This window comes from Pelmatolapia mariae, linkage group LG4 (genome assembly GCF_036321145.2).
Source record: "Pelmatolapia mariae isolate MD_Pm_ZW linkage group LG4, Pm_UMD_F_2, whole genome shotgun sequence".
NCBI lineage: Eukaryota > Metazoa > Chordata > Actinopteri > Cichliformes > Cichlidae > Pelmatolapia > Pelmatolapia mariae.
In genome coordinates this window covers 350,096-374,206 of record NC_086230.1, presented here as the reverse complement: position 1 = coordinate 374,206, position 24,111 = coordinate 350,096, and the positions used below count along the sequence as shown (strand labels likewise).

The following is a 24,111-nucleotide window of genomic DNA, read 5'->3' as shown; positions in this document are numbered from 1 at the left end:
TATGCCATATGTTAAAACAAGATCTAGAGTGTGATTAAAGTGGTGGGTGGGTTCTTTTACATTTTGAGAGAAGCCAGTTGAGTCTAATAATAATCTTTAGTGTTGCTTTGATCATTAGTTGTACTTTTCCAAATAATACTGTAATTACTAAGATGAAAGACTTTAGTAGAAAGAAACTCAATTCTCTTTCTATCGCCATTTTCAGGATATGAAACTTTCAATTGACATTTGCCGGATATACAGTCTGTATCATTCTCTTCACCACTACAAATATCACACCTTCCTGCATTGCAAGAAGGAGGTAAGGATTTTGCTGCACTTTTGCTATAATACCCAGTGTGTATTATATCAGGGATGCAATAAATGATATAACATAAACCACCTATATGCCTGGTTTACCAAAGTTACTGAAGTTCCTGTTGGTCCCATGTACACATGGGGATCGGGGCTTTCAGGCACCGAGCCTGTGGAGCTCTCTTCCATTGTCTTTACACTGTCCAGACTCCGTTGACTCTTTTAAAAAGCAGCTGAAGACATTTCTATGCAAACAAACCTTTATTTAATTTGATCATTGTGTTATATTATTATTTGTATTTCTGATTTGACTGTGAAGCACTTTGTGATTTTTATCTGTGAAAAGTGTATATAAATAAATTTGACTTACTTACTAACAGCATGAATTTAAAAGCTCCCCAGTCCTTTGTAGCTTCTTTGGAGCTACAGAGTGACAACACTGATGTATAAGTGTGAACACACACACACTGTATAGAAATTATCATTAGCCATGATACTGTTTGTAGATACTTAACATATCTGTTGTTTTCTGACTAGACGGACAATATTGAGCAGGCAGCGGAGGACCCTGGCCAGGAGGAGGTGGTGCAGCAGTGTATGGCGAACCAAGGCTGGCTTGAGAGCCTCTTCAGTTCTTTCATGGAACTGCTTACTCTTAGCGCACAGACCTAAAGGACGATCACAACCTCTGCCACCAAAAACAAACATCCACCTGCAGTATTAAGTAGGTGGAGGTGTTCAGAATGTGTGAAACAAAGCAATCAGAAACTGGATGCCAGAAATGCAACGAGAGTGGCCCCTGTATTTATTTTTTTTTAAAGGGAAGGTTACCATTGTAAGTATTTGCTTTATTGCTGTATCCAACTATTGTACCAAATTATGAAGGCTAGTGAACTATTGGAAAGCAATGGATTTCCCCAAAAGTCAGTGAAAGATTATTTGATTAGAACTACAAAGGTGACTTTTGTCAGGACTTACACAGCATGGATATATATGTGCAAGCTGTCTACTATGTAAGTATGTAAGTAAAATATGTATTTAATGTGGTTTGTATAATTTACACAAATCCATTTTTAAAATGTACTTTTCTCAGATGGAATTGTTTGCAGTTCACATTTTTGAAAAATGTTTTATAGGTGTAAAACCAAATGGCCCGTATGCAAAGCTAAGCTAAAACGAATGGTTTAGTGAGATAAAAGTGAGGTTTAAAAAGACAGTGTGAATGTCTTTTCTTTCTATCTGCATCAGAAACAAGCAGGAAGATAATATATTTAAAACCAAATCATGATGTTTCTGTTTGTTCTTCAAGACATAACGAATGATTGGGATTAATTCCCTTAATGAAGAAGAATACAAAAAAATGAAGTACTGCTTTCTTAAAGGAAGTATGAGTTAAAATGATGATAAACCCTTAATATCAGTATTTAATGTCATATTTTTTATCTGTTTCTTGCTGAGTTTTCCTATAAGTTGAACTCTCTGAGTTTGCAGAGTTTGATTTGTAAATATTGTACAGCTACTTCATCCTCTAGTTTCCAGTGGCTCTTCAGTACATGCAATTGCTGTATTGGACATACTGTATTAAAACTCTGAAACTAACAAATGCCCCAATGAATCAATAGCCTTGAGCTGAAGTCTTTTCAAGAATGTTTGCATCATAGCTAAGTGGATTTTAGCTAATGCAGAGGCACTGCCCAAAAGTTTGAATTGATATATTTAAGTTTACTGTAGATAGCATCACTTTAAAACAACTGTTCAGTTGTACTGTACAAGGCAGCAGTGTTTCTTCTTTTTCTGTAATTTAGCCTTACTCTTTGTTGAGAGCTCTAACAATAGAATAGTTCATCCATCAGACATTCGAAAGCATAGGGTGGAGTACAGTTTATTTATCTTCCTCTCAGGAACTTTTATCTCAAGCAGGAACTGTGTGATGCAAATCCAAATCAGCATAGAGTCATAGTAAGGATAATTTTGTAATCTGTTTCTGTAAATATGATACACAAGGACATTAAACCTAAGCAGTCCACAATATGCAAATGAATACTGACAAAGCTCGTACCAGGTCAGCGAGAGAGAAAAGGATGTGGCAAACCTTTTTGGGAACATATTTCTGTATCATTCTAGGAGCTGTGGCTCAAAGACCGAATCAAGCACTAATGGGAAGACCAAACTGTAGGGTGTAAGCGTGTAGTAGAGAGAGAATGACACAGTTCATCAGTGTGCTGTGTGGCTGTAGTACGGTAAATCCAAAGCTTATAGAAAGTAGGGGTGGGGTCAGGACAGAGAGAAGAGAAAGAAGATTAGCTGCTTCAAAGGTTTCTTCGGTGATAAGAAGCTGCCAGTGGTTGTGTGTACTTCTCTTTATTACACCAGCAGGTGAGTGAAACATGTCTTGGTTACTGTTGTAAAACTAAGAGGAAACTTCAGTGTTGTTCAGCACTTCATAGATACAACAAAAAAAGAAAATCCAGTATATGGTTATTGTGCAAATGTATTTATGCAAGCACTGAATTTTTTAATAGATATTGTTCTGTCAAATTTGACATGTGCTTTAATGATTGTACTTTATCTCAGATAATATTTGAATTAAGTTAGTTCATTAAAATACTTTTTATGTGAAACATATTTTGGTGATAAATTTCTGTCCTTTCTGATTGTCTTTTAGTTGTCTTTGCATTTGGCTTTGATTTCATCCTTTTCTGTGCTTAGGCTTGAAGCATGGTTCCAGACATAGAGAGGATTATTGAGAGCATCGTCCGCAGAGACCAGGACAGCGTGCAGCTTCTGCTCAACAGCTACAACACACAGGTCACTAGTCTTTGTTACAGTTACTGTGTTGCTATAGAAGTATTTATTTATGCAACAATGCAAACAGTTTTTCTGTACCTTCGACACTGTAAGCTAAAAATTTTAAATATTACTTATCATCATATAATCATTACAGTACTTCAGCAAAAAATCAGATTTCTTCTTATTTAAAAAGTGACTTTGCATTAATATATTAGGCACAATTAGTTAGCATTATAAATTGGACGTTGCACAAATTTAGAATCTGGTGGCTTCCAGTGGTTTTCCCAGAGACTGAGTCAGTGTTGATTGTCACAGCAGCCAGTTTTCCTGGTCTGGCTAGTCCAGAACCAGAGCTGACCCCTCTAGTTCCTGTCATGGTGCCCATGTTGGCCTTCCTCGATCATGTTTCTGTGTCTGAGTGGCCTCGCTAGCTCCGGTCTTTGAGCCAGAGCCAACACCTTAGTCCCTATTTTTGCTCTGCCTCCAGCAGGATCCACCTGTATGATGCTGCATTGCTGAAGGAATTCTGGTTCAATTTTTCCAATTGCTCTTTTAATAGTGTATGTCATCATTAAAAGTATGTATTATCTATATATCTATCTATGTTGTGAACCTGCTATTCTCTAAAAAAAGAAAGAAAAAAATGAATATGAATGAACAAGAAATTATATGAAAAATGAATATCCTTAAAATATTGGCACTGCCATTATCAAATCGCAGTTTGATTGATGTTCCTATATTCTAGGACACTTTGTCAGTGCAAATCTGTGACCTAGCTTTTCTCCATTTTCCTAACTGCTTGTGTTCTTTCATTTCTCCACAGTATGCAGAGTGCTTCTTTTTCAACACTGAGGCACAGGAGAGGCGAAAGGTCAGCTTTGTGTGTTTCTTCTTTTCGTCTATATGTCCTTTGCCATGGCCTTCAGCCACTCTCATGTCAGTACCCTGTCAGTTGTGTTTTGACTCTTAGCATGATCTCTAAATGTATAATGTAAAGCATGCTTATAGCAGTCTAGACATTATGTGCTGCAACCTGGATTCACTGGAGTATTTTGATTCTTTGCTATTTGTTTTTAGAAAAGTTTGTCCATCTGTCCACATGATTTTCCAAGTGCTCAGTGATTATCCCAACCCACCAGCAAACAGAGGCTTAGGAATATGTTAGATGAACTGGAATAGACAAAAAATTCTTCTTGGATTATTTTTGCTGGGCAGATTTTCAGTTTGCTTGAATTTCTCTTGCTGTTTCTGTGAGGGGTTCTGCTGCCAAAGTAAAAAACAAGAAAAGGGCAAAAAACCAGACTATTGACTGCTGGGAATTCTGGTCTGTTGTGTACCCTTTGACAAAGTTCCTCTTTATTATTTTCAGTTTGTTTTTCATCCTCACGTTTTAGCAGCCCTCAATTTTTATGAACTGAAGTTTAATAAAGATTGATAAACTTCAGTTAATAAAGGTAAAATTTGAACCTGAATGATTAACAGTTCCATCTCAAATGAACTTCTTTCCATCTGTCCTGCTCCTGCTGTCCTCCTCCATCTCAGTCTTCATCTGTTGCTTAAATATCAATTCTACTTTTTACATGTATTTCTGTCACTGTTCATGGACTATCTGGCTGCAGCAGCAACAACTGGAAGAGGTTTGGTGCATTGATTTTTTAAATTAGCAAACATGTACACTAGATAGAAGATTGATAGGATACGCATGTTGATGATCTTAAAACTGGACGCAAACAAACTGATTTCTTTATCTAGATACAAGGAGTTTGTGAAGGGTTGCAATATTTCTGACTAGACGTGGTAGGAAAATGCTGTTAGGATAAGGCTCTGACAGTCAGTATGTAAAAAGAAACTTTCTCCTGATGGCAATAAACAAAGTCCAGTTCACTCTAAGTAATCAAATCACTAAACACAGTGTGGACTGTATCTACCTTTGTATCACCATCAAGAAATAAAAATAAAACATGGGAGTGAATGCAACAAATACTATTAGGGAGAAATTTTAAAACTTCCAGATTCCAATTAAAATATATTGGCCATTGCACTGTATGGTAGTCGAGCATGGGGTTCCCTCTACATGCAGTATGCACAGTGCAAACCACCAACCAGGCATATACCCACTGATAATTCTAGTTCAAAAGAAAGCACTTCATTTTTTAAAATCACCTTAAATCCAGCCTCCTTGCTTTCCCCCAAAGAGTCCTCTATGTCAGCTGGTGCTGAGACTAACTGGCTCCTTTCAAACACACCCTGATCAAGCAGCACTGTATTATACATCACTAGTATACTACTACCACACGAGTATATATCAACATACCTCTAACATTTATTAAGCTTCAAAAAATTATATTTTGACGTTTTGACAATATTGTTTTTAGGAACTCTCATGTGAATAAAGCACCTTTAAAGTTAATTATAATTAGATAGAGAGACAGAGAGAGTGAGTGAGAGAGTGCTGACTCGGTATAACAGTAATCCAAAATAATACCAGTGTGTGCATGTGAGTCCAAAACCGATTGCTAATTATATTTAGAGCAGCATGTTCTCAAAGCTGCTTGAACACCTCATGACTAAGCATTAGCAGCACTGACCTTCACTGTGCAGACATGCTAGAGCTGCACAAACTTTGCTTTTTCCTCTACACTCTCCGTACGCTGCAAATTAATGTCATCGAGATGTTTGCTTAAATGATCTTGTAGTTTTCAGTGAAACCATCTAAAATGTTCTAAACTTACATACAACTACCACAATAAAAGGATGTGGTATTTGTCTTGAGTACTTCAGTGCTTTTTGGTATTATAACTTTAGTGTAGTACTGTAGTGCAAGTGCTGCAGGATATAAGTGAAGAGGATGTAAATATCCAAATACAGCATGAATAAAAAAGTGGTCATGTGTACTTGTCTTTATTATTATACAGCCATGTCATAATCATCACTCAGTCAGCACTGCTCCCTCAACAGTGAATCTCAGATGAAGCCTGAATGAATGTTCAAACTATAAAACATGCTGAGTTTCTTGTGTTGCATTAAACAGACTTTGCAGTTATTAGTGCTGTTTCTCTCTCTTGGTTAATTAGTTCAGGAAGAAAAAATTCAGGGACTGTGCTCCTGCTTCCGACTCTGACGTTGACTCAGATGATGAGAATGCAGAGCTTCTGCTCCGGCAGGTAGGCCAGTGATCATATACCTGTGTGTCTACTCTCATGGCTACATGTACCTATGTATGCTAACACAAATCTGCCACACTGATCCCTGTATTTGCACATTTTGCATTCTTTGTCTTTTCTCCTTGCAGTTCGTCATTCTAAACCTTCTTCACTGTAACATCTCCCCCCTGACTACTTTTTCAGGATCTGTCTGCAGCCCTGTTGTGCTTCATTGGTAGTCAGCTACAGCCGGCGGTTTTACGAGTTTGCCTGCACACACTGCGTATCCTGTCCCGTGACCATAGGGCCCTGGGGCACATGGTCACTGATAGCGCCCTTCTCACATTAGCACACATGGGAGGCATCGTCATACCACAGACATGCATACAGCAAGAAAATAAGGACGCTGAAGATCACGTGGGCAGATCATGCAGCACGACCCATATTAGAGCTGTGAGTAGTTGTGAGCAGGGTGCAGAAGCTGGCACTGCCCCGTCTGGGTGCTCTGTGGTTTCATTTTCTGTTCTTGCTGAAGGAGCTGTCTCTCCAGCCACACGTGGTTCAGTGAATCACTGCTATCAGCAGAAACATGATGGAGAGCATGTGACGCTCACCCGTGGCAAAAAAGACACCCAACAAGATAACAGTGAGGAACAAGAGAAGGAGGAGGATGGAGAGGTGTGCAGGAAGGAAGCCTTGAAAGTCTTGTGTAATGTCATCTACAACAGCCCCCGGGCACAGGAGAGAGCCAGTGCGCTAAGGTGACATTTTTAAAATGTGTCGACTTGGTCATAAAGTTGCGTTCCAAGCTACAAGTTTCATTCTCTGCTAAGAAAACAATTAGCAATAAAGTCTCTATAAAAATGTCAAATGAAGGCAAACAAAAACATCAGAATGATACATTTGAGACATTTTACAGGATGCAATGTCAGAATACTCACATGAAAACCATTCTTGGCTGTCAGTTATTTTCTCCTAAATCATTTAGTTTTTGCAACTATATTTTTCTAGTTATACTGAAAAATACTGTTTATTCTTTATATACAAGGATGTGACGCTAATCAGCTCAACTGCTTGCCTGAAAATGTGATTCCTATATTCATGAAAGGCTATTGCAAGGTTTGTGGGAGAGTCTGAAGGAGGAGATCTGGAGTAAAGTGCCACTCAGCTGCCACTTTTACAAGCTGAGGCTACTCTTCTTACTGACAGCCCTAAGACCTGAACTCAGGCTGCAGCTGCAACAGGTAAATGATTTCTAACCTATCAAGGATGGAATTACATGAGATCTATTGCTTTCTGTGATCTTGAGAAACTAAATGCAGTCACACTTTCTTTATCCTGGGTGTATATGGTATTCATTTATGAGCAACAAGCTATGAGTTGACGAGGGACATCTGTGACAGGCTTTTCGTGTTGGACAATCAAAAGTGACCATGGTTGCTTCAAACACATGGGCCGTTTATCAGTGCCCAAGTACGCGAGTACGTACTCGCGTTCTCGGTGAGTACGTACCCGCCGAGAACGCGAGCACGGACTCGCGATATGTACAATTGGAACACCAGCGTACGTGATGATGTCACAGGTCTGGAGTTTTTACTGCCGTCCCCTCTTAATTTAACTGTGAGTAACATGTTATGAAGCTTAACTTTAATCACAGCCAAACCGGTTTACTCAGGAACAAATAAAACACTGAAATAAACCAAACATTAACATTTAGAAGTGATCTAAGTGACTTATATATCATTTTTAACCTCAGTAGTGAAACCTCTATTAATAAAAATAGTGTACGTGTACATACGTGTACATACCTCAATAAAAACAAGCAGGTGAGATGTTAGAACGCTTTTATTTCTATTCTAGTGGACACTCAATGGGCGTTTATCAATATGCGTACTTGTGCGTACTTGCGTTCTCGTGTACTCGTGATACGTCATCAGTCGGAGACCAAGTACTGTTCCAATTCGAAGTACGCATCACGCCGAGAACGCGAAAAAGTCCCGGATGTGTTCTCGATCCGCCCGTTTTATCGAGCATGCATCGGTGTAGACTTGGGACAGCTAAATATCCCAGAATGCATTTCGTCCAAAACTCAACAGCGGACTCCCGGCACATCGTTTCCAACCCCCCCCCCAAACCGCTCGCGGACTTCTCACTACTCAGGTTAAAGAAACTCCAGCAGCTGTCTATAGTATTGAGTGTCCACTAGAATAGAAATAAAAGCGTTCTAACATCTCACCTGCTTGTTTTTATTAAGGTATGTACACGTATGTACATGTACACTATTTTTATTAATAGAGGTTTCACTACTGAGGTTAACAATGATATATAAGTCACGTAGATCACTTCTAAATGTTAATGTTTGGTTTATTTCAGTGTTTTATTTGTTCCTGAGTAAACTGGTTTGGCTGTGATTAAAGTTAAGCTTCATAACATGTTACTCACAGTTACATTAAGAGGGGACGGCAGTAAAAACTACGCTGGTGTTCCGACTGTACAAATCACGAGTCCGTGCTCGCGTACTTGAGAATTGAGAAACGGCCCACGAGTCCGTGCTCGCGTTCTCGGCGGGTACGTACTCACCGAGAACGCGAGTACGTACTCGCGTACTTGGGCATTGATAAACGGCCAATACTATAGACAGCTGCTGGAGTTTCTTCAACCTGAGTAGTGAGACGTCCGCGAGCGGGGGGGCGGGGGGGTTGAAAACGATGTGCCGGGAGTCCGCTGTTGAGTTTTGGACGAAATGCATTCTGGGATATATAGCTGTACCAAGTCCACACCGATGCATGCTCGATGAAACGGGCGGATCGAGAACACATCCGGGACTTTTTCGCGTTCTCGGCTTGATGCGTACTTCGAATTGGAACAGTACTTGGTCTCCGACTGATGATGTATCACGAGTACACGAGAACGCAAGTACGCATATTGATAAACGCCCATGAAGTCTCTCAAAATGTCCCATTGTTAGATATGATACTGTTAATTTACAGGAGCCATTTAATATTCCAGTTATACTGAAAGTGGACCAAAGCTTTTTAGCATCTTATTTAGATATCATTTTACAATAGAGTGACAGAGCAGTGGATGTTGCGCTTGTCAGCTGACTGTAGATTGTTGCCACATTAAAATCTTAGGAATAATAAAATTAAGATTTGATTAAGTATTTCTTCATCATAACTAAACCTACAAAGTCTACACAATTAGACAAACAGACAGTGATCACACCGCCTCCAAGCCCTTATAGGCCTCATATGCTGATCAGGACAAACCAGAAATGCACGTTTTCTGGTCTCCTGAATCAAAAGTGTGTCAAAGAACTGTGCTTCACATCTGCCTTAAAGCTCAGTGGTTTGTTTGTTGTTGTCAGGAGCGGGGAGTGTCAGTGCTGACCAAAGCCTTGGAACAGTGTCTGGCTGTGAGCTGGGGCGTGGAATATGAGGTGCTTACCGACAGTAAACAAGCTCCCATTTCCATGGAGGTGTCCCAGAAGGTCATTGAGATCCTCAAGACACTCTTCAACATCACTCACATGTTCCACAGGCAGGAGCCTGATGAGGTGATTAGCTGGGGGAGTCCTCCAATTTAGCTGGAGCTTAATAACTAAATCAAAGAAACTAACATCACATTGCTAACATCTAAATGTTTGTTCAGGTATTATCACTAAATTATTTTGTTTACAATACCAGTGTCCACTTTAAGGTAATCCTATATTTTTTTTTCAGAGGTGACCAATATCTAAGTTTTGTCTCTTAATGGGATTTTAAAAAATGTGTAATACATTATTATTGCTGCCATTTACTTTGCTGTTAGTTGATTTGCAAATCACTCAAAACATTTACTGAAAGCCATGCCAAAAAAATAAGTTGATCAGGGGCACGTGTTGTATTCTTTTCTTTTGCCGTCACTGATAAATAAGCTTTGAACGTCCAGTAGCAGAGCTTCAGTTTGGTCAGGGAGGTAGACCAAGGCAGCAGGCTGGAACTGAATCATATTTAACTGATCAGCAGTTCAACATAAGTTGAGCCCAGTCAGCCCCAAATCTCCAACCTTGTTCAAAAGTTGAACAAGGTTTCCTGAGTCTGTCAACTCTGCCTTCCTGTAATGTAGTTCAGTAATCTTTCATTGAGCTTATTTATATATATTTCCAGAGTATTACACATCTACTCTTTACAGTTTTTCTTGATTGATTTGTCCACAGCAGGAATGTAATTCTCACCACTCTTTATACAAATTTTAAAACAGTTACGGCATTTTTCCCAATGCAGACTCATCTGTGCAAAAGACGACCAAAAAATCAAGATCTTTTTCACGTATGTCAAAACGTGTAAAGTCAGTCAATCATTTCAACCTTGTGTAAAACCTTTTACCACCATTTCAGGACGTTGATACTGAGTTGCTTTTTCCTTTTGTTAAAGCCTTATTGACTTTGAAAATAGTGCTAATGTGGGTTAAAAATTGTTCAGAAAAAAAAAGAAATGTGAAGGATTTATTTGAAACTTTACAAAATTGATGCTTGTGAAACTATATGGATCAGAAAACAGAGAAATATGCACAATCTGAGAATATAGTCAGAGTGTCCCTGGTCCTTCAACACCTGACGCCGACCTTGTTAAGCTGGTATGACTTCAGTTACATATCTCACACAGTTTTAATGTGTTGTGAGATTCAAGTGAGAGGTGCATCAACACAGTAAAAATGTCTTTGGTAGTGAAGCGTGTGTAGAAACAATGACAGCGTGTGTGGAAACGTGTTACTGATTTGAGAACTGCATTTAGAGTGGTGAGAATTACGTTTCTGCTGTGTGATTTGTGCTTCAGCCATCGAAAAAACTTGTAACAGGCTTTAGATAGAAATTTGTTGTTCTACACTGAAGCCTGATGATGTCACTTTCACATTATCAGGGGTTGTTTATTCAAAGTTCTTGCAGAGGCAACAAAAGCATACAGTGTGTTAACTATGGCAAGTAAACTCTGTTTAAGCCGTCTATAACTGACAAACAGAAAATACAAAGGTGTTGCTGCTCTGTCTCTATGGTTCCCTTTGAAACTGTTGGCCTTTACAAATTCAATATACATTTTTTCTTCTTGTTTATCACATAGACTAAACCTGTCCGAAATAAATAAAGTATATACATATTAAGAGCAAATGTGAAAGTAAACTTGAGAATGTTCCCCAAACAATCTCACTGTAACTTTGTGCCATTTAGCAGTAAGTCTTGCTGCTCTAGGTCTGTTACTCCTGGTTTACTGCAAAACATCATGCTACAGTCATTAGAAGGGGAAAATCAGAAAGAACATAAAGCCTGCTAAAAACAAAACAAAAGAAATATTTTCAGTCCTATATTATCTGTAAATCCAGTGGAAGATATAATAAAAGTATTTTAACAAATTCATTGCAGGGAACATTTTTTTCAATTAAAAAACATTAGATTAGCACATAGAAAAAATGATGCACATGGTCCAGGTTCAGAGAGGAGGTGTGACCAATGCCCAGTTATTATAAATTTTGCATCTTATAGACGTTTAACTGTTTTAGGAAGATGCTGCCCTCTATCGACACCTAGTGGCTGTGCTGCGCCATTGTCTGCTCCTGTCATGTGAAGGAGAAGACACATTAGAAGAACTCCAAGGGTCAGACTACTATTTCTGAAGCTTTAGAAGGTTTTGGCTAAAATAATAGATACTGGAGTTATTATTGACATTCTTACAGTTGATGTAAAAAGTGTTATGACTTCTGTCCACAGGCACACGGTGAATGTCCTCTCAGCATTGCCACTGACATGTCTGGATGTCCTGGTGTCTGTCCAGGTGGACCAAGCATCCCATCAGTGCGAGGGGGTCAACATGGACTGTGTCCACAAATTGTTGCTCTTTATGAACAGACGGCTAAACAGGGCAAGTGAATATGTGGTGAAGGAAACACATGTTGTGACTGCATAGGTTAGTTTGGCTGATACGGATATCAGTGCTGGTATGTTTTGTCTGATGAGCTTTACAGATGAAAAAGAAAAATCAGGATCAACTTTAAGATTTCCTGAAGTAACAAATAATTAAACCTTAACTGAACCATACCAGAAAAGCCTTCTTTTCTATAACCGAGGATTACAGAAAAGACGGCTTACCAGAATTTTTATCATCTACTAAAACCTAAATACAGAATGGTTAAACCATTATACAAAGTAGGTATTTTTCCTGATACACAAAATATCTACTTCACTGATTTTAAAACAAAATGATTCTGAAAAGCAGAAGCTTAATCTCTTATTTTATACCTGCAAGGAATCTTTGTTTGCCTACAACAGCTCGACAGTGAAGGATTTTTATTATTTCATCATAATTATGTCATCCCTATGGCATGGTTATGGTAAAGTAAGCGATCCAAATTGGATCGCTTACTGATTATTATTGATTAGTTTACTTCCTAAAATGATGAGTTGGATGAAGTTGTCCTAGATTGAACATGCATCTTTGTGGCTATGCTACTGCCACCGTGTTTTATGCCAGTTTCCATTTGATTCGTTTTTTTAACTGTCAAACAAAGATTGTTACATATTGAATGACTGTAAGTCATTCCCGTCTCAGCTTCAGAGCAGAAGAATGATGCTGATGAGTTTGGAAAAATAAAATGTTCTTCATATAAAGACGTTAATATCAAACTTGACATGGTGGCAAATTTGAGCAAAGTTGTTTGTAAAACAATGTTGCACTATTAAGCATTAGTAAGGTATTAGTAAGTGCTTAAATCATCATTTATAAAACATTACTCCTTCCCAGTTTGTAATTTATTAATACAGATGTTACAAAAGTTTATTCTTGATGAACAGGCTCATATATAACATGTTAATGCCATCAGTTATAAAGTCTAAGTAAATAGTTAAAGTATTTAAATGCAAATCTATATATACAATGACTAAGATATGACCTCAGTGCCTGTGAGTTTTATAAATACTCCTTTCATAGGGGGTGTCCAAATTCATGGGCTGCATCCTCCTGAGGCCGCAGAAGTGTGAGACGGTCGAGAGTTTACTCCAGTGTCCTGTTATATTTTAGATAGCAAGGAGCAGACGGTTGAGTTTATTAAACTCCACCGAGACAGCGGTGACACAAATCTGAAGGCTAGACCATCCAATTTCACAGTCACTCACTTCCAGCCTACCCAGCCTTCGGAGGACCCGGCCCACGTTGACCGCGAAGGCCGGGTCCTCAGGAGGATGCAGCCTCTATAGTGTACTTCACAGTTACTTCAGACAGTTAGTAGCTGTTAGGTAGGTATTTGGTGTGACCTCATCTAAAGTGAGGAATGCTTTTGCCTTATAAAGCAATTATAAATGAAAATTAAAGTAACTCAAGACTTGAATAAGTATCAGCTCATCTTCATAACAGAAAAATGAAGAGATAAAGAACAAACAAATATTTATTTGCAGATGCAAACATAATCCACCATAATCTGAGATAATCCAGCAGTCTGAACCAGAGTTTTTAAGAGTGCTTTAAGCGACAAAGATACACTAAGCAGTTGAAGAGACGTAGCTAGAGGTAGCTTAACTTCAATATACTGAAGTTTATTCATTTAAAATAAAATATGAATAAAGTTATCAAAAATCAGTAGTGAGTAACTGACAGAGCTTCACAAACAAGTCCAAACGTCATTAAAGTAGTTTCCATTACATTCTCATGACACAGATAATTCTCCTTGATGATGGAGAACCACCTCTTAACTTGATCACATCCTTACCCCGAGAAGAACGAGACAGAGACCATCCACTACTTCTTTCATTTAAGCTGAGCTCAGACACCCTAACTATTCTGCTTAATTCAGGAGCACTTTGCAACTGGACCCTGACGTCCGACTAAAACTAGCTAACAAAACACGAACCAGAGGAAAGTTGAACCTCAGGAATGAACTCTTAAACATCCCAGAGACATTTTCCTGCATTATCAGTTTAATAAGATGAACGCTTTGTTTATGGTTTTTACACCTGTTTGTGAAACTCTGTCAAATTTTCACTACTGATTTGTAATAACCTTATTCATATTTTAGCTTAAATGAACAAGTTGTAGCATATTTAAGTTTCACTGCTGCGGCTCCAGCTCAGTGTAGCTTTCTCTCTTAAACACCTCTTACAAACTGATTCAGACTCTGGTCCTTTCTACATTTCAGTATTCTGCAAACCTCAGGTGGGTCATGTTTGCATCTGACAATATATATTTGTATAATTTGTATCTCTTTGTGCTTTATCTGTGTCATTTTTCTGTTGTGAAGACAGCTGAGACTTGTTGGAATCTTGAGGTACTTTCATTTTCATTTAAAAATAAGGCAAAAATAGTCCTCACTTTACACGAGGTCACACAAAATACTAACCTAACAACTACATATTTTGTTATAGATAATATTTATAAAACATCTATTAACACACTGAATAACAATGAGCTCATGTCATTAATCATTATAAAAAATAAAAAAACAATTCCCCACTCGCCCCTGTGGGCGGTTAATCCTTCAAGCTCGGGTCCTCTACCAGAGGCCTGGGAGCTTGAGGGTCCTGCGCAGTATCTTAGCTGTTCCCAGGACTGCGCTCTTCTGGACAGAGATCTCCGATGTTGTTCCCGGGATCTGCTGGAGCCACTTGCTTTGCTTGGGAGTCACTGCACCTAGTGCTCCGATTACCACTGGGATCACCGTCACCTTCACCCTCCACATCCTCTCGAGCTCTTCTCTGAGCCCTTGGTATTTCTTGAGCTTCTCGTGTTCCTTCTTCCTGATGTTGCTGTCATTGGGAACTGCTTCATCGATCACTACGGCCATCTTCTTCTGTTTGTCTACCACCACTATGTCCGGTTGGTTAGCCACCACCATTTTGTCCGTCTGTATCTGGAAGTCCCACAGGATCTTAGCTCGGTCATTCTCTATCACCCTTGGGGGCGTCTCCCATTTTGACCTCGGGACTTCCAGGTTATACTCGGCACAGATGTTTCTGTACACTATGCCGGCCACTTGGTTACGGCGCTCCATGTATGCCTTGCCTGCTAGCATCTTGCACCCTGCTGTTATGTGCTGGATTGTCTCAGGGGCATCTTACACAGCCTGCACCTGGGGTCTTGCCTGGTGTGATAGACCCCAGCCTCTATGGATCTTGTGCTCAGAGCTTGTTCCTGTGCTGCCATGATTAGTGCCTCTGTGCTGTCTTTCAGTCCAGCTTTGTCCAGCCACTGGTAGGATTTCTGAATATCAGCCACCTCCTCTATCTGCCGGTGGTACATACCGTGCAGGGGCCTGTCCTTCCATGATGGTTCCTCGTCTCCCTCCTCTTTCTTGGGTTTCTGCTGCCTGAGGTATTCACTGAGCACGCTGTTGGTTGGGGCCATCTTTGTGATGTATTCGTGGATGTTCCTTGTCTCATCCTGGACTGTGGTGCTAACACTCACCAGTCCCCGGCCTCCTTCCTTCCGCTTAGCGTACAGCCTCAGGGTGCTGGACTTGGGGTGAAACCCTCCATGCATGGTCAGGAGCTTTCTTGTCTTTATGTCAGTGGCTTCTATCTCCTCCTTTGGCCAGCCTATTACCCCAGCAGGGTACCTGATCACAGGTAGGGCGTAGGTGTTGATAGCCCGGATCTTGTTCTTACCGTTCAGCTGACTCCTCAGGACTTGCCTGACCCTCTGCAGGTACTTGGGGGTTGCAGCTTTCCTAGAGGCCTCTTCATGGTTCCCATTCGCCTGTGGGATCCCCAGGTACTTGTAACTGTCCTCTATGTCTGCAATGTTGCCTTCTGGTAGTTCAATCCCCTCAGTTCTGACTACCTTCCCTCTCTTTGTTACCATCCGACTACACTTCTCCAGTCCGAATGACATCCCGATGTCATTGCTGTATATCCTGGTAGTGTGGATCAGTGAATCGATGTCTCGTTCACTCTTGGCATACAGCTTGATGTCATCCATGTACAGGAGGTGCCTGACAACTGCTCCGTTCCGTAGTCGGTATCCGTAGCCAGTCTTGTTAATGATCTCACTGAGGGGGTTCAGGCCTATGCAGAACAGCAGTGGGGACAGAGCATCTCCTTGGTAGATCCCGCACTTGATGGTGACTTGTGCTATGGGCTTGAGGTTGGCCTCCAGTGTTGTATGCCACATCCCCATTGAGTTCCTGATGAAGGCTCTTAGGGTCCTGTTGATCTTGTATAGTTCTAGGCATTCCAGTATCCAGCTGTGGGGCATTGAGTCATAGGCCTTCTTGTAATCAATCCAGGCAGTGCATAGGTTGGTCAGCCTGGTCCTGCAGCCTCGGCTGACTGCTTGGTCTGCCAGTAGCTGGTGTTTTGCGCCTCTGGTATTCTTGCCCATCCCTTTCTGTGCCCCGCTCATGTATTGACCCATGTGCCTGTTCATCTTAGCCGTTATGATGCCTCGTCAACTAGCAGCTGGTTCATTTGTGCTGCCAGGCGCTCGTGGAGTGCAGTCAGCTTCTTCAGCCAGTAGGCGTGAACCATGTCAGGGCCTGGTGCTGTCCAACTCTTCATACTGGAGACCCTTTCTTGGATATCTGCCACTGTGATGGTTACTGGACCCTGTTCAGGGAGGTTGCTATGGTCTGCCCTCAGATCCACTAGCCACTGAGCATTGCTGTTATGGGTTGCGTCCTTCTCCCAAATGCTCTTCCGGTATTGTTCTGCCTCCAACCTTGGTGGTGTTGTTCTCATATTGTTCCCTTGCCACTGAGAGTACACCTTTGCTGGTTCTGTGGAGAACAGCTGGTTTATTCTCCTGCCTTCTATCTCTCTGGTGTACCTCCTCGAGCGGCTGGCCAAGGCTGTGAGTCTTTGCTTGGCAGTTTCCAAGGCCTCAGGTATGGACAGCTTCCTGTACTTCTTAGGCACCTTCTTCATCGCGCCTTTCTGCAACTCCGATAGTTGGCTAACTTCCCTCCGTGCTACCTTGATCTTAGCCTCTAGCCTCCTCCTCCATGGAGGGTACTGCCCCTTGTGGCTGTTCAACTTGTAGCCAAGCATCTCACTGATCACTGCTGCCGTATTGTAGATCAGCTTGTTAGTGTCGGTAATCGTGGTTGTAGGTATCGTCCGTAGTGCTGCATTAACATCATCTAGCAGACCTTCTGAGGGTACTTCACGTAATCTTGGTAACCGGCTACGGGGGATCCAGGTTTCAAGCTTGGCCATGATCCTATCTTTCAGGTCAGTTCCTCTCGCACTCAACGATCCTTCTCCTATCGCACTTGGGGCTATGTACCCAATCTCGGGTGGGGGTGATGATATCTCCCCCCTGACCTGGCGTCCTGACTCCTTGCCGTAGCATTTATGTTGTACCTCGTCAATCTCTGGCTGTGAGAGCAGTCCCTTCTTTCGAATGTTGGAACACTGAGCTACTAGTTGTTTCGCCGTCATTGTGGATGTTGGGTATTGAAGAATCCATAGGTCACTCATCCTATTCGTGTAACCCCTTTTGCCAGGGTTACTTGAGTAGTAGAATTCCAACAACGCCCTGTTTTCGTCTCTTGCCCACCAATGCCTTCTTGTTCCAGTAGCCCACTTCTCGTCAGGGTGCCCTGGTTCCTCAACACCTGATGCTGACCTTGCTGATCCGGGCGACGTCCGAGCTGGCATGCCTTCATATTTATCTATCTCGCTCATGTCTGCGGTAGGCTCGCTTAGCATAGGGGGTCTAGCCTTAGGACCCTTACTGGATACAGACGCCCCAGGCGGGAATCGAACTTGCGATCCTCTGCTCCAAAGGCGTGTAGTCTCAAAAAACCCATTTATATCTGTTTATAAATGATACACTGAGAAGGACTAATGCTTTATAAAGGATGAATTTAAATTTGAATGAAAATAAAACGGAAGTGTTGGTGTTTGGACCCAGTGGTTCCTGTGAGTCCTCCTCTGTTGATTTGGGACCCCTGGAAGTCTATTTTAAACCCGACCTTGGTTTTAAGTTGGACAGTGATTTTAATTTGGACAGCCAGATCAGAGCAGTGGTAAAGTCCAGTTTTTATCATTTAAGGCAACATGCAGCAGTGAAATCTTTTCTTTCGAGGCAGCACTTTGAAACAGTGATCCATGCTTTTATTTCTTCCCGCCTGGACTACTGTAACTCACTCTATGCGGGGGTCAGTCAGTCATTGCCCTCACGTCTGCAGCTGGTTCAAAATGCAGCTGCATGACTCCTAACAGGAACTCGTAAAAAAGAGCATGTAACCCTGTGCTAGCCTCTCTGCATGTGCCTGTGTCTTTTAGAGTTCATTTTAAAATTCTCATGTTTGTTTTTAAATGCTTTCACAGTCTTGCCCCGCCTTACCTCTCTGATCTTCTTTATCCCCACACACCCTGTTGGTCTCTCAGGTCAGCTGACCAGCTGCTCCTGGAGGTACCGAGATCCAGGAGGAAGCTCAGAGGGGGCGGGGCCTTCTCTATCATGGCTCCTAAATTATGGAATAATTTGCCCTTGCACGTTAGAGAGGCCCCTTCACTGTCCACTTTTAAATCATTTCTTAAAACCCACTTTTGTTCTTTGGCTTTTTAACCTCAGTGAGACTTAGTTTCTCTTTTAATTGAATTAGTTATTTAATTAATTATTTTACTTTTGTTTTATTTGTTTTTTATTGATATCTGATGTAATTTGATTTTATAGTTCCAATGTACAGCACTGTGTGTCAGCTGTGGTTGTTTTAAAGTGCTTTATAAATAAAGGTAATGATGATGAGGTGATGATAAGCACTTACTAATTCCTTACTATTGCTTGATAGTGTTATCACACCATTAACACTATATTATTATATAGTGTTACCTAGTTTTTATTCACCTTTAGTGACATATGTAAGCTGTTTAATTGTACACAGGGCCAAAAGCTGAAGGAGAAACTAACACCTGTACTGAATCTACTGACTGAGAGTTCTCGGGTACACAGGGAGACGCGCCACTACTTACGGCAAAAGGTAAAGAAAAAAAAAAAAAAAGAAGTACAAATTGGAAACTGTATCAGCAATTTTTTATCTAACCTCAACATTTGGAATAGATCCTACCTCCACTGAGGGATGTTGCCATCAGACCTGAGCAGGACAGCTCCCTCAGAGGCCAGCTGGTCCGCCTAATGACCCACGTTGACACAGATGTGAAGGATTGTGCTGCTGAACTGCTGTTTGTGCTCTGCAAAGAAAATGGTATAGTTGCAGTTTGCAAGACTAACTGTAGTGATGGGAAAAGTCAAGTTTTCAAAGCACTCTATACAGTCAGGTGTGAGTTAACACAGTGCCAAGGAGAACAAACATCAGCAGTAATCTTAGAGCAGATTATCCTTCCCAAGAGCTGACATTCTATCCAATTTACCCCAAGGTCAGACAAGCTCTGAGAAATTCCAGAAAAACCAAGGAGCGACATCTCAGATCTTACAGGCCTCAGTTAACATGTTAAATGTTAAAATTAGCAGTACAATAACAGCAGACAATACTATTAGATGTAAGAAGTTATGTATGGAATGGCTGACAGGTGAAAGTGTCTTCTCTAGGAAAAAAGAAGAGCCCCTGGTACTTCTCCAGCTTCTTGTGTTTCTTCTTCCTGATATTACTGTCATTCTGAACTGCTACATCGATCACTACGGCTGTTTTCTTCTGTCTACCACCACTATGTCCGGTTGGTTAGCCACCACCATTTTGTCCGTCTGTATCTGGAAGTCCAACAGGATCTTAGCTCGACCATTCTCCACCACCCTTTTGTCCTCAGGACTTCCAGGCCATATTCGGCACAGATGTTTCTGTATACTATGCCAGCCACTTGGTTATGGCCTTCCATGTATGCCCTGCCTGCTAGCTTCTTACACCCTGCTGTTATGTGCTTGATTGTCTCAGGGGCAAACTCAGAGGCAAGAATGAACTCAGAACTAACTCGTTAAACTTAAATCATCCTAATAATATCAAAAAAGTACAAAATTAAATAAATAACTAAATAAACTTTATTCATGTGTGGGCCATTGAGTCATAGGTTGTCTTGTAGTCAGTCCAGGCAGTGCACAGTTCAGTCTGGTATTGCAGTCTAGGACGACTACTCTGTCTACCAGCAGCTCATGTTTGGCCCCTCTGGTGTTTCTGCCTGTCCCTTTCTATGCCCTGCTTATGTATTGAGAGCCATGTGCCTGTTCATCTTAGCCGCTATGGTGCCTGACAGGAGCTTCCATGTGGTACTAAGGCAGGTTATTGTAGTTGGATCGGACCGGTCCCTTCTGGGGGTCCTTGGGTATCAGGACTGTCCGGCCTTCAGTTAGCCATTCTGGGAGTCTCATCCATTAGCAGCTGGGTCATTTGTGCTGCCAGATGCTCATGGAGTACTGGAACATCTGGGGCCTGGTTATGTCTAACTCTTTTTACTGGAGACCTGTTCTTGGATGCCTACCACTGTGATATATATATTTTCTTTCTTTAATTCCCCTCTCACCCCTGCGGTCTATCCTTCAAGCTTGTGTCCTCTACCAGAGGCCTGGGAGGCTGAGGGTCCTGTGCAGTATCTTAGCTGTTCTTAGGACTGCGCTCTTCTGGACAGAGATCTCCGATGTTGTTCCTGGGATCTGCTGGAGCCGCTCACCTAGCTCCAAGTACCACTGGGACCACTGTTACCTTCACCCTTCACATCTTCTCGAGGTCTTCTCTAAGACCTTGGTACTCCTCTTAAGTACTTTTGGTCTAATCTACCAACTTTCTCATGGAGCAAGCTCTTGCATCAGACTGAGGGTAATTGATGGTCTTTAATATTTCTCCCATTTCCATTTAATTGCAACAGCAGTTGTTACCTCCTCACCAAGCTTCTTGCTAATGGTCTTGTATCCGATTCCAGCTGTGTGCAGGTCTATAATCTTGTCCCTGATATCCTGATCTGAACAAACAAGCAAACAAACAAACAAACATACAAACCAAAACATGAAAATTGTAATAACTTTAATTTTTCAATCATATGTCTTTCACTTCCACTCTTCTGTTAATACCTATTAACACCTAATAAAGCATACTGTCAATGTGCTGAGCGGCGGGCAGGTTCAGGACCGAATATAAAGAAAGTAGCTCAAAGGGCAGATTTATTGTTGGCACTCACAGGTAAAACCAATAGAAACACTAACAAGGCTGGAGAGGAGCCAGGAATCCAAACATTAATAATAGAAGAAACACAAAACAAGGGGACACTTTAATTGAAAGTGAATTAAAAAGAAAGAAAGAAATATGACAAAAGATAAAACACATTTCAGAAATATACATGGAAACACTCACTGCACAGTAGGAAATTATTTCATATGGAAACACTTTCTTCTGTGTCCCCTTCACAGTCAGCCGATTTGTCAAATATACTGGATATGGCAATGCTGCAGGGCTGTTGGCAGCTCGGGGACTGCTTAATGGAAGAATGAGTTCTAGTAACAGCCAGTACTCCAGCGACTCAGACTCAGACACAGAAGAGTACCGAGAGGCCAAAGCCAAGATTAACCTGGTGACTGGCCGGGTAGAAGCAGACCAGCCTGATCCAATGGAGGGCATGACGGACGAAGAGAAAGAAGAGGAGGCACGTCACCTCATCAGTATGATCAACAGACTGTCACGGTGAGTGTGTTAATAATGCAGAACAGACAGTATGGTTAAAGAGAAGCTTTCATTTATAATAACGTATATACTGTTTCTTACCCAGTGACCAAATCATTCAGCCAATGGGTGTGACAGCAGAGGGCAGACTGGCTCCACTTTGGGGCCAAATGAGTGACTGCACGCTGGAAGAAGAGGAAGAGGAAGAATTGAATCTGATGCCAGAGGGGAGCAAAGACAGTCAGATGGAATAGGATGATGTAAACACAGAGCGAGACAGAGATGCTAACACACATATATCCAGTGTTGGGAAGGTTACTTTTGAAATGTACTCCACTACAGATTACAGGATACATGCCCCAAAATGTTGTTTGTAATGTATTCCATTAAGTTACTCAATGTGAGTAATGTACTTTGGATTACATAATATTGTCATGCTTTTTACAACGACGTAAATGTACTATTACTGAAGGCTACTCGCCAATGAGCTAACATTGTTAGCTGGGGTTAGTTCATAGACTGCATTCAGAAGTGCACATTTGCAGCTAGCAGGTTGTTAATGCTATCCAGCTAGTCTAACAGTCTATGAACTAACCTCAGCTAACGCCAGCTAACAATGTTAGCTTGGTGACGAGTAGCCTTCAGTAATAGTAGTAAATCACACAGCAATAGTACATCAAAGATACTAAAGTGGCACATACCAGAACTAAAACAAGCTAGCTGCAGTAGGCTAATGTTAGGTTTTTTTTTTAACAAGAACTTACAGATGTTTCTTTAGGTTGGAGTCTTTTGATGCTGAGAGCAGACTGGTTGCTGGCAAACAAAGTTTGTATTGCACGGTCAGATTTCACCTGTCCCTTTCTTCTCTAAATGTAAATTGGTGATTGCGCTGGCTCCAGGTCCATTGTGTAGCTGAGGCCACCAACATTAACAGGACGCTTACATTAGAGCCTCTTATTGTGTGTTTTGTTGGAGTATTAGAGAGGGGATAGCCTAACACAGAGCTTCCCAAAGTGTGGGGCCTGCCCCCTAGGGGGGGCACAGAGCCATTGCAGGGGGGGCACGGTATGAAAAGGGAAAAAAACCCAAAACGCTTGGACACTGCTAGCACGGGGCGCCTACACAAACGCAAAGCAGGAGATGAAGCAGAGCTGAATATGTTTGCAAACCAACTTCATTCTAAGCCAAACATTTTTCTTGTAAAACAAAGGGGGGCCCAGCAAAAAAAGTTTGGGAACCACTGGCCTAACATATGAAACAGGAAAAGACTGCCATGTAATCCATTTATTTCAACAAAGTAACTGCATTCTAATTATCACCTTTTGAACGGTAACTGTAATGGAACACATTTACTCATATTTTGTATTTTAAATACGTAACGCCGGTACATGTATTCCATTACTCGCCAGCACTCCCCAACACTGCACATATCTATGTTGAAGATCATTGTTAAAGAGAGATAATCCATAAAGTGAAGGTATCAGTCACTATTAACTAGATGGCGAGTGAGCTGAATTTGTTTCCTATGTTACTGTATTTTACTATTTTATAGTAACCCTGTTAGCAGCTTTGTAAAAGTATAGTTTTTTTTATAGAAGATGGTAATGTGTTATTGAATGTGGAAATTGTGTAATGTAAGCTTATAAAATGAAAGCGTTTTCTGTATCATCCTATAATACTGTACAAATCATTACAGTTAGTACACATGCAGAACTGCAGCATCTGATCCATTTATAGAAGGCTTGCATCCTAACAGTTCAAGTATTGTTTGGATTCTAAAAGGCACATGAAGTATCTTAGATTAGCTGTACTCAATGATGAGTGTATAAATATACAATGCTGTCATGTCTCTTTTCTTTCTTGGTCTTTTTTTTGGCTGTTCCCTTTAGGGGTTGATCATCTCCCTTTATGCCACCCAATCCCAAGCATACTTTTCTGTCACACAAACCCTTTGCCTGTGCTCCTACATCCACTACATCCCTAACCTCCTATGAAGGCTTTCTCTTTTCTTCCTGCATGGATCTTCAAGCATCCTTTGTCCAATATATCCACTATCCCTCCCTTGAACATATCCAGACAATCTCAGTTTTGCTTCTCTTACTTTGTCACCAAACCGCTCAACCTGAGCTGTCCATCTGATATACTGATTTTGTCCCTCCTGATCACTCTCAACGAAAATTTTAATATCTTCAGCTCTTCCACCTCCAGCACCTCCTTTGGTCAGTGTCACAATCTCCAAACCATACATCGTAGCAGGTCCTGAATGCCCCTGATGTCATCTCCACCCACTCAACCCTGCATGCCTGCGTCCCTCCTT

The 24,111-nt window shown here is 41.2% G+C and overlaps 2 protein-coding genes across 7 annotated transcripts in view; both read left to right on the top strand.

Annotated features, from left to right (window-relative positions):
* Positions 1 to 2,441, top strand: part of prr12b (proline rich 12b) — a 64,943-nt gene extending 62,502 nt beyond the window's left edge. For all 6 annotated transcript variants that reach the window (XM_063471001.1, XM_063470997.1, XM_063470996.1 and 3 more), the window contains 2 exons: positions 206 to 301; positions 832 to 2,441. In XM_063471001.1, the coding sequence (XP_063327071.1) occupies positions 206 to 301; positions 832 to 966 (231 nt within the window). In that variant the 3' untranslated portion in view covers positions 967 to 2,441. The remainder of the gene's footprint in view (positions 1 to 205; positions 302 to 831) is intronic.
* Positions 2,442 to 2,566: 125 nt separating this feature from the next.
* On the top strand, positions 2,567 to 23,643 carry si:ch211-195b15.7 (synembryn-A). The gene is made up of 14 exons (XM_063471002.1): positions 2,567 to 2,670; positions 3,004 to 3,102; positions 3,908 to 3,955; positions 4,704 to 4,721; positions 6,159 to 6,248; positions 6,432 to 6,988; positions 7,336 to 7,471; positions 9,595 to 9,783; positions 11,763 to 11,857; positions 11,971 to 12,121; positions 19,077 to 19,172; positions 19,253 to 19,397; positions 21,545 to 21,815; positions 21,901 to 23,643. The coding sequence occupies exons 2-14, from the start codon at positions 3,013 to 3,015 to the stop codon at positions 22,046 to 22,048; spliced, it is 2,034 nt and encodes a 677-aa protein (XP_063327072.1). The 5' UTR covers positions 2,567 to 2,670; positions 3,004 to 3,012; the 3' UTR covers positions 22,049 to 23,643.
* The last annotated feature ends 468 nt before the right edge of the window (positions 23,644 to 24,111 follow it).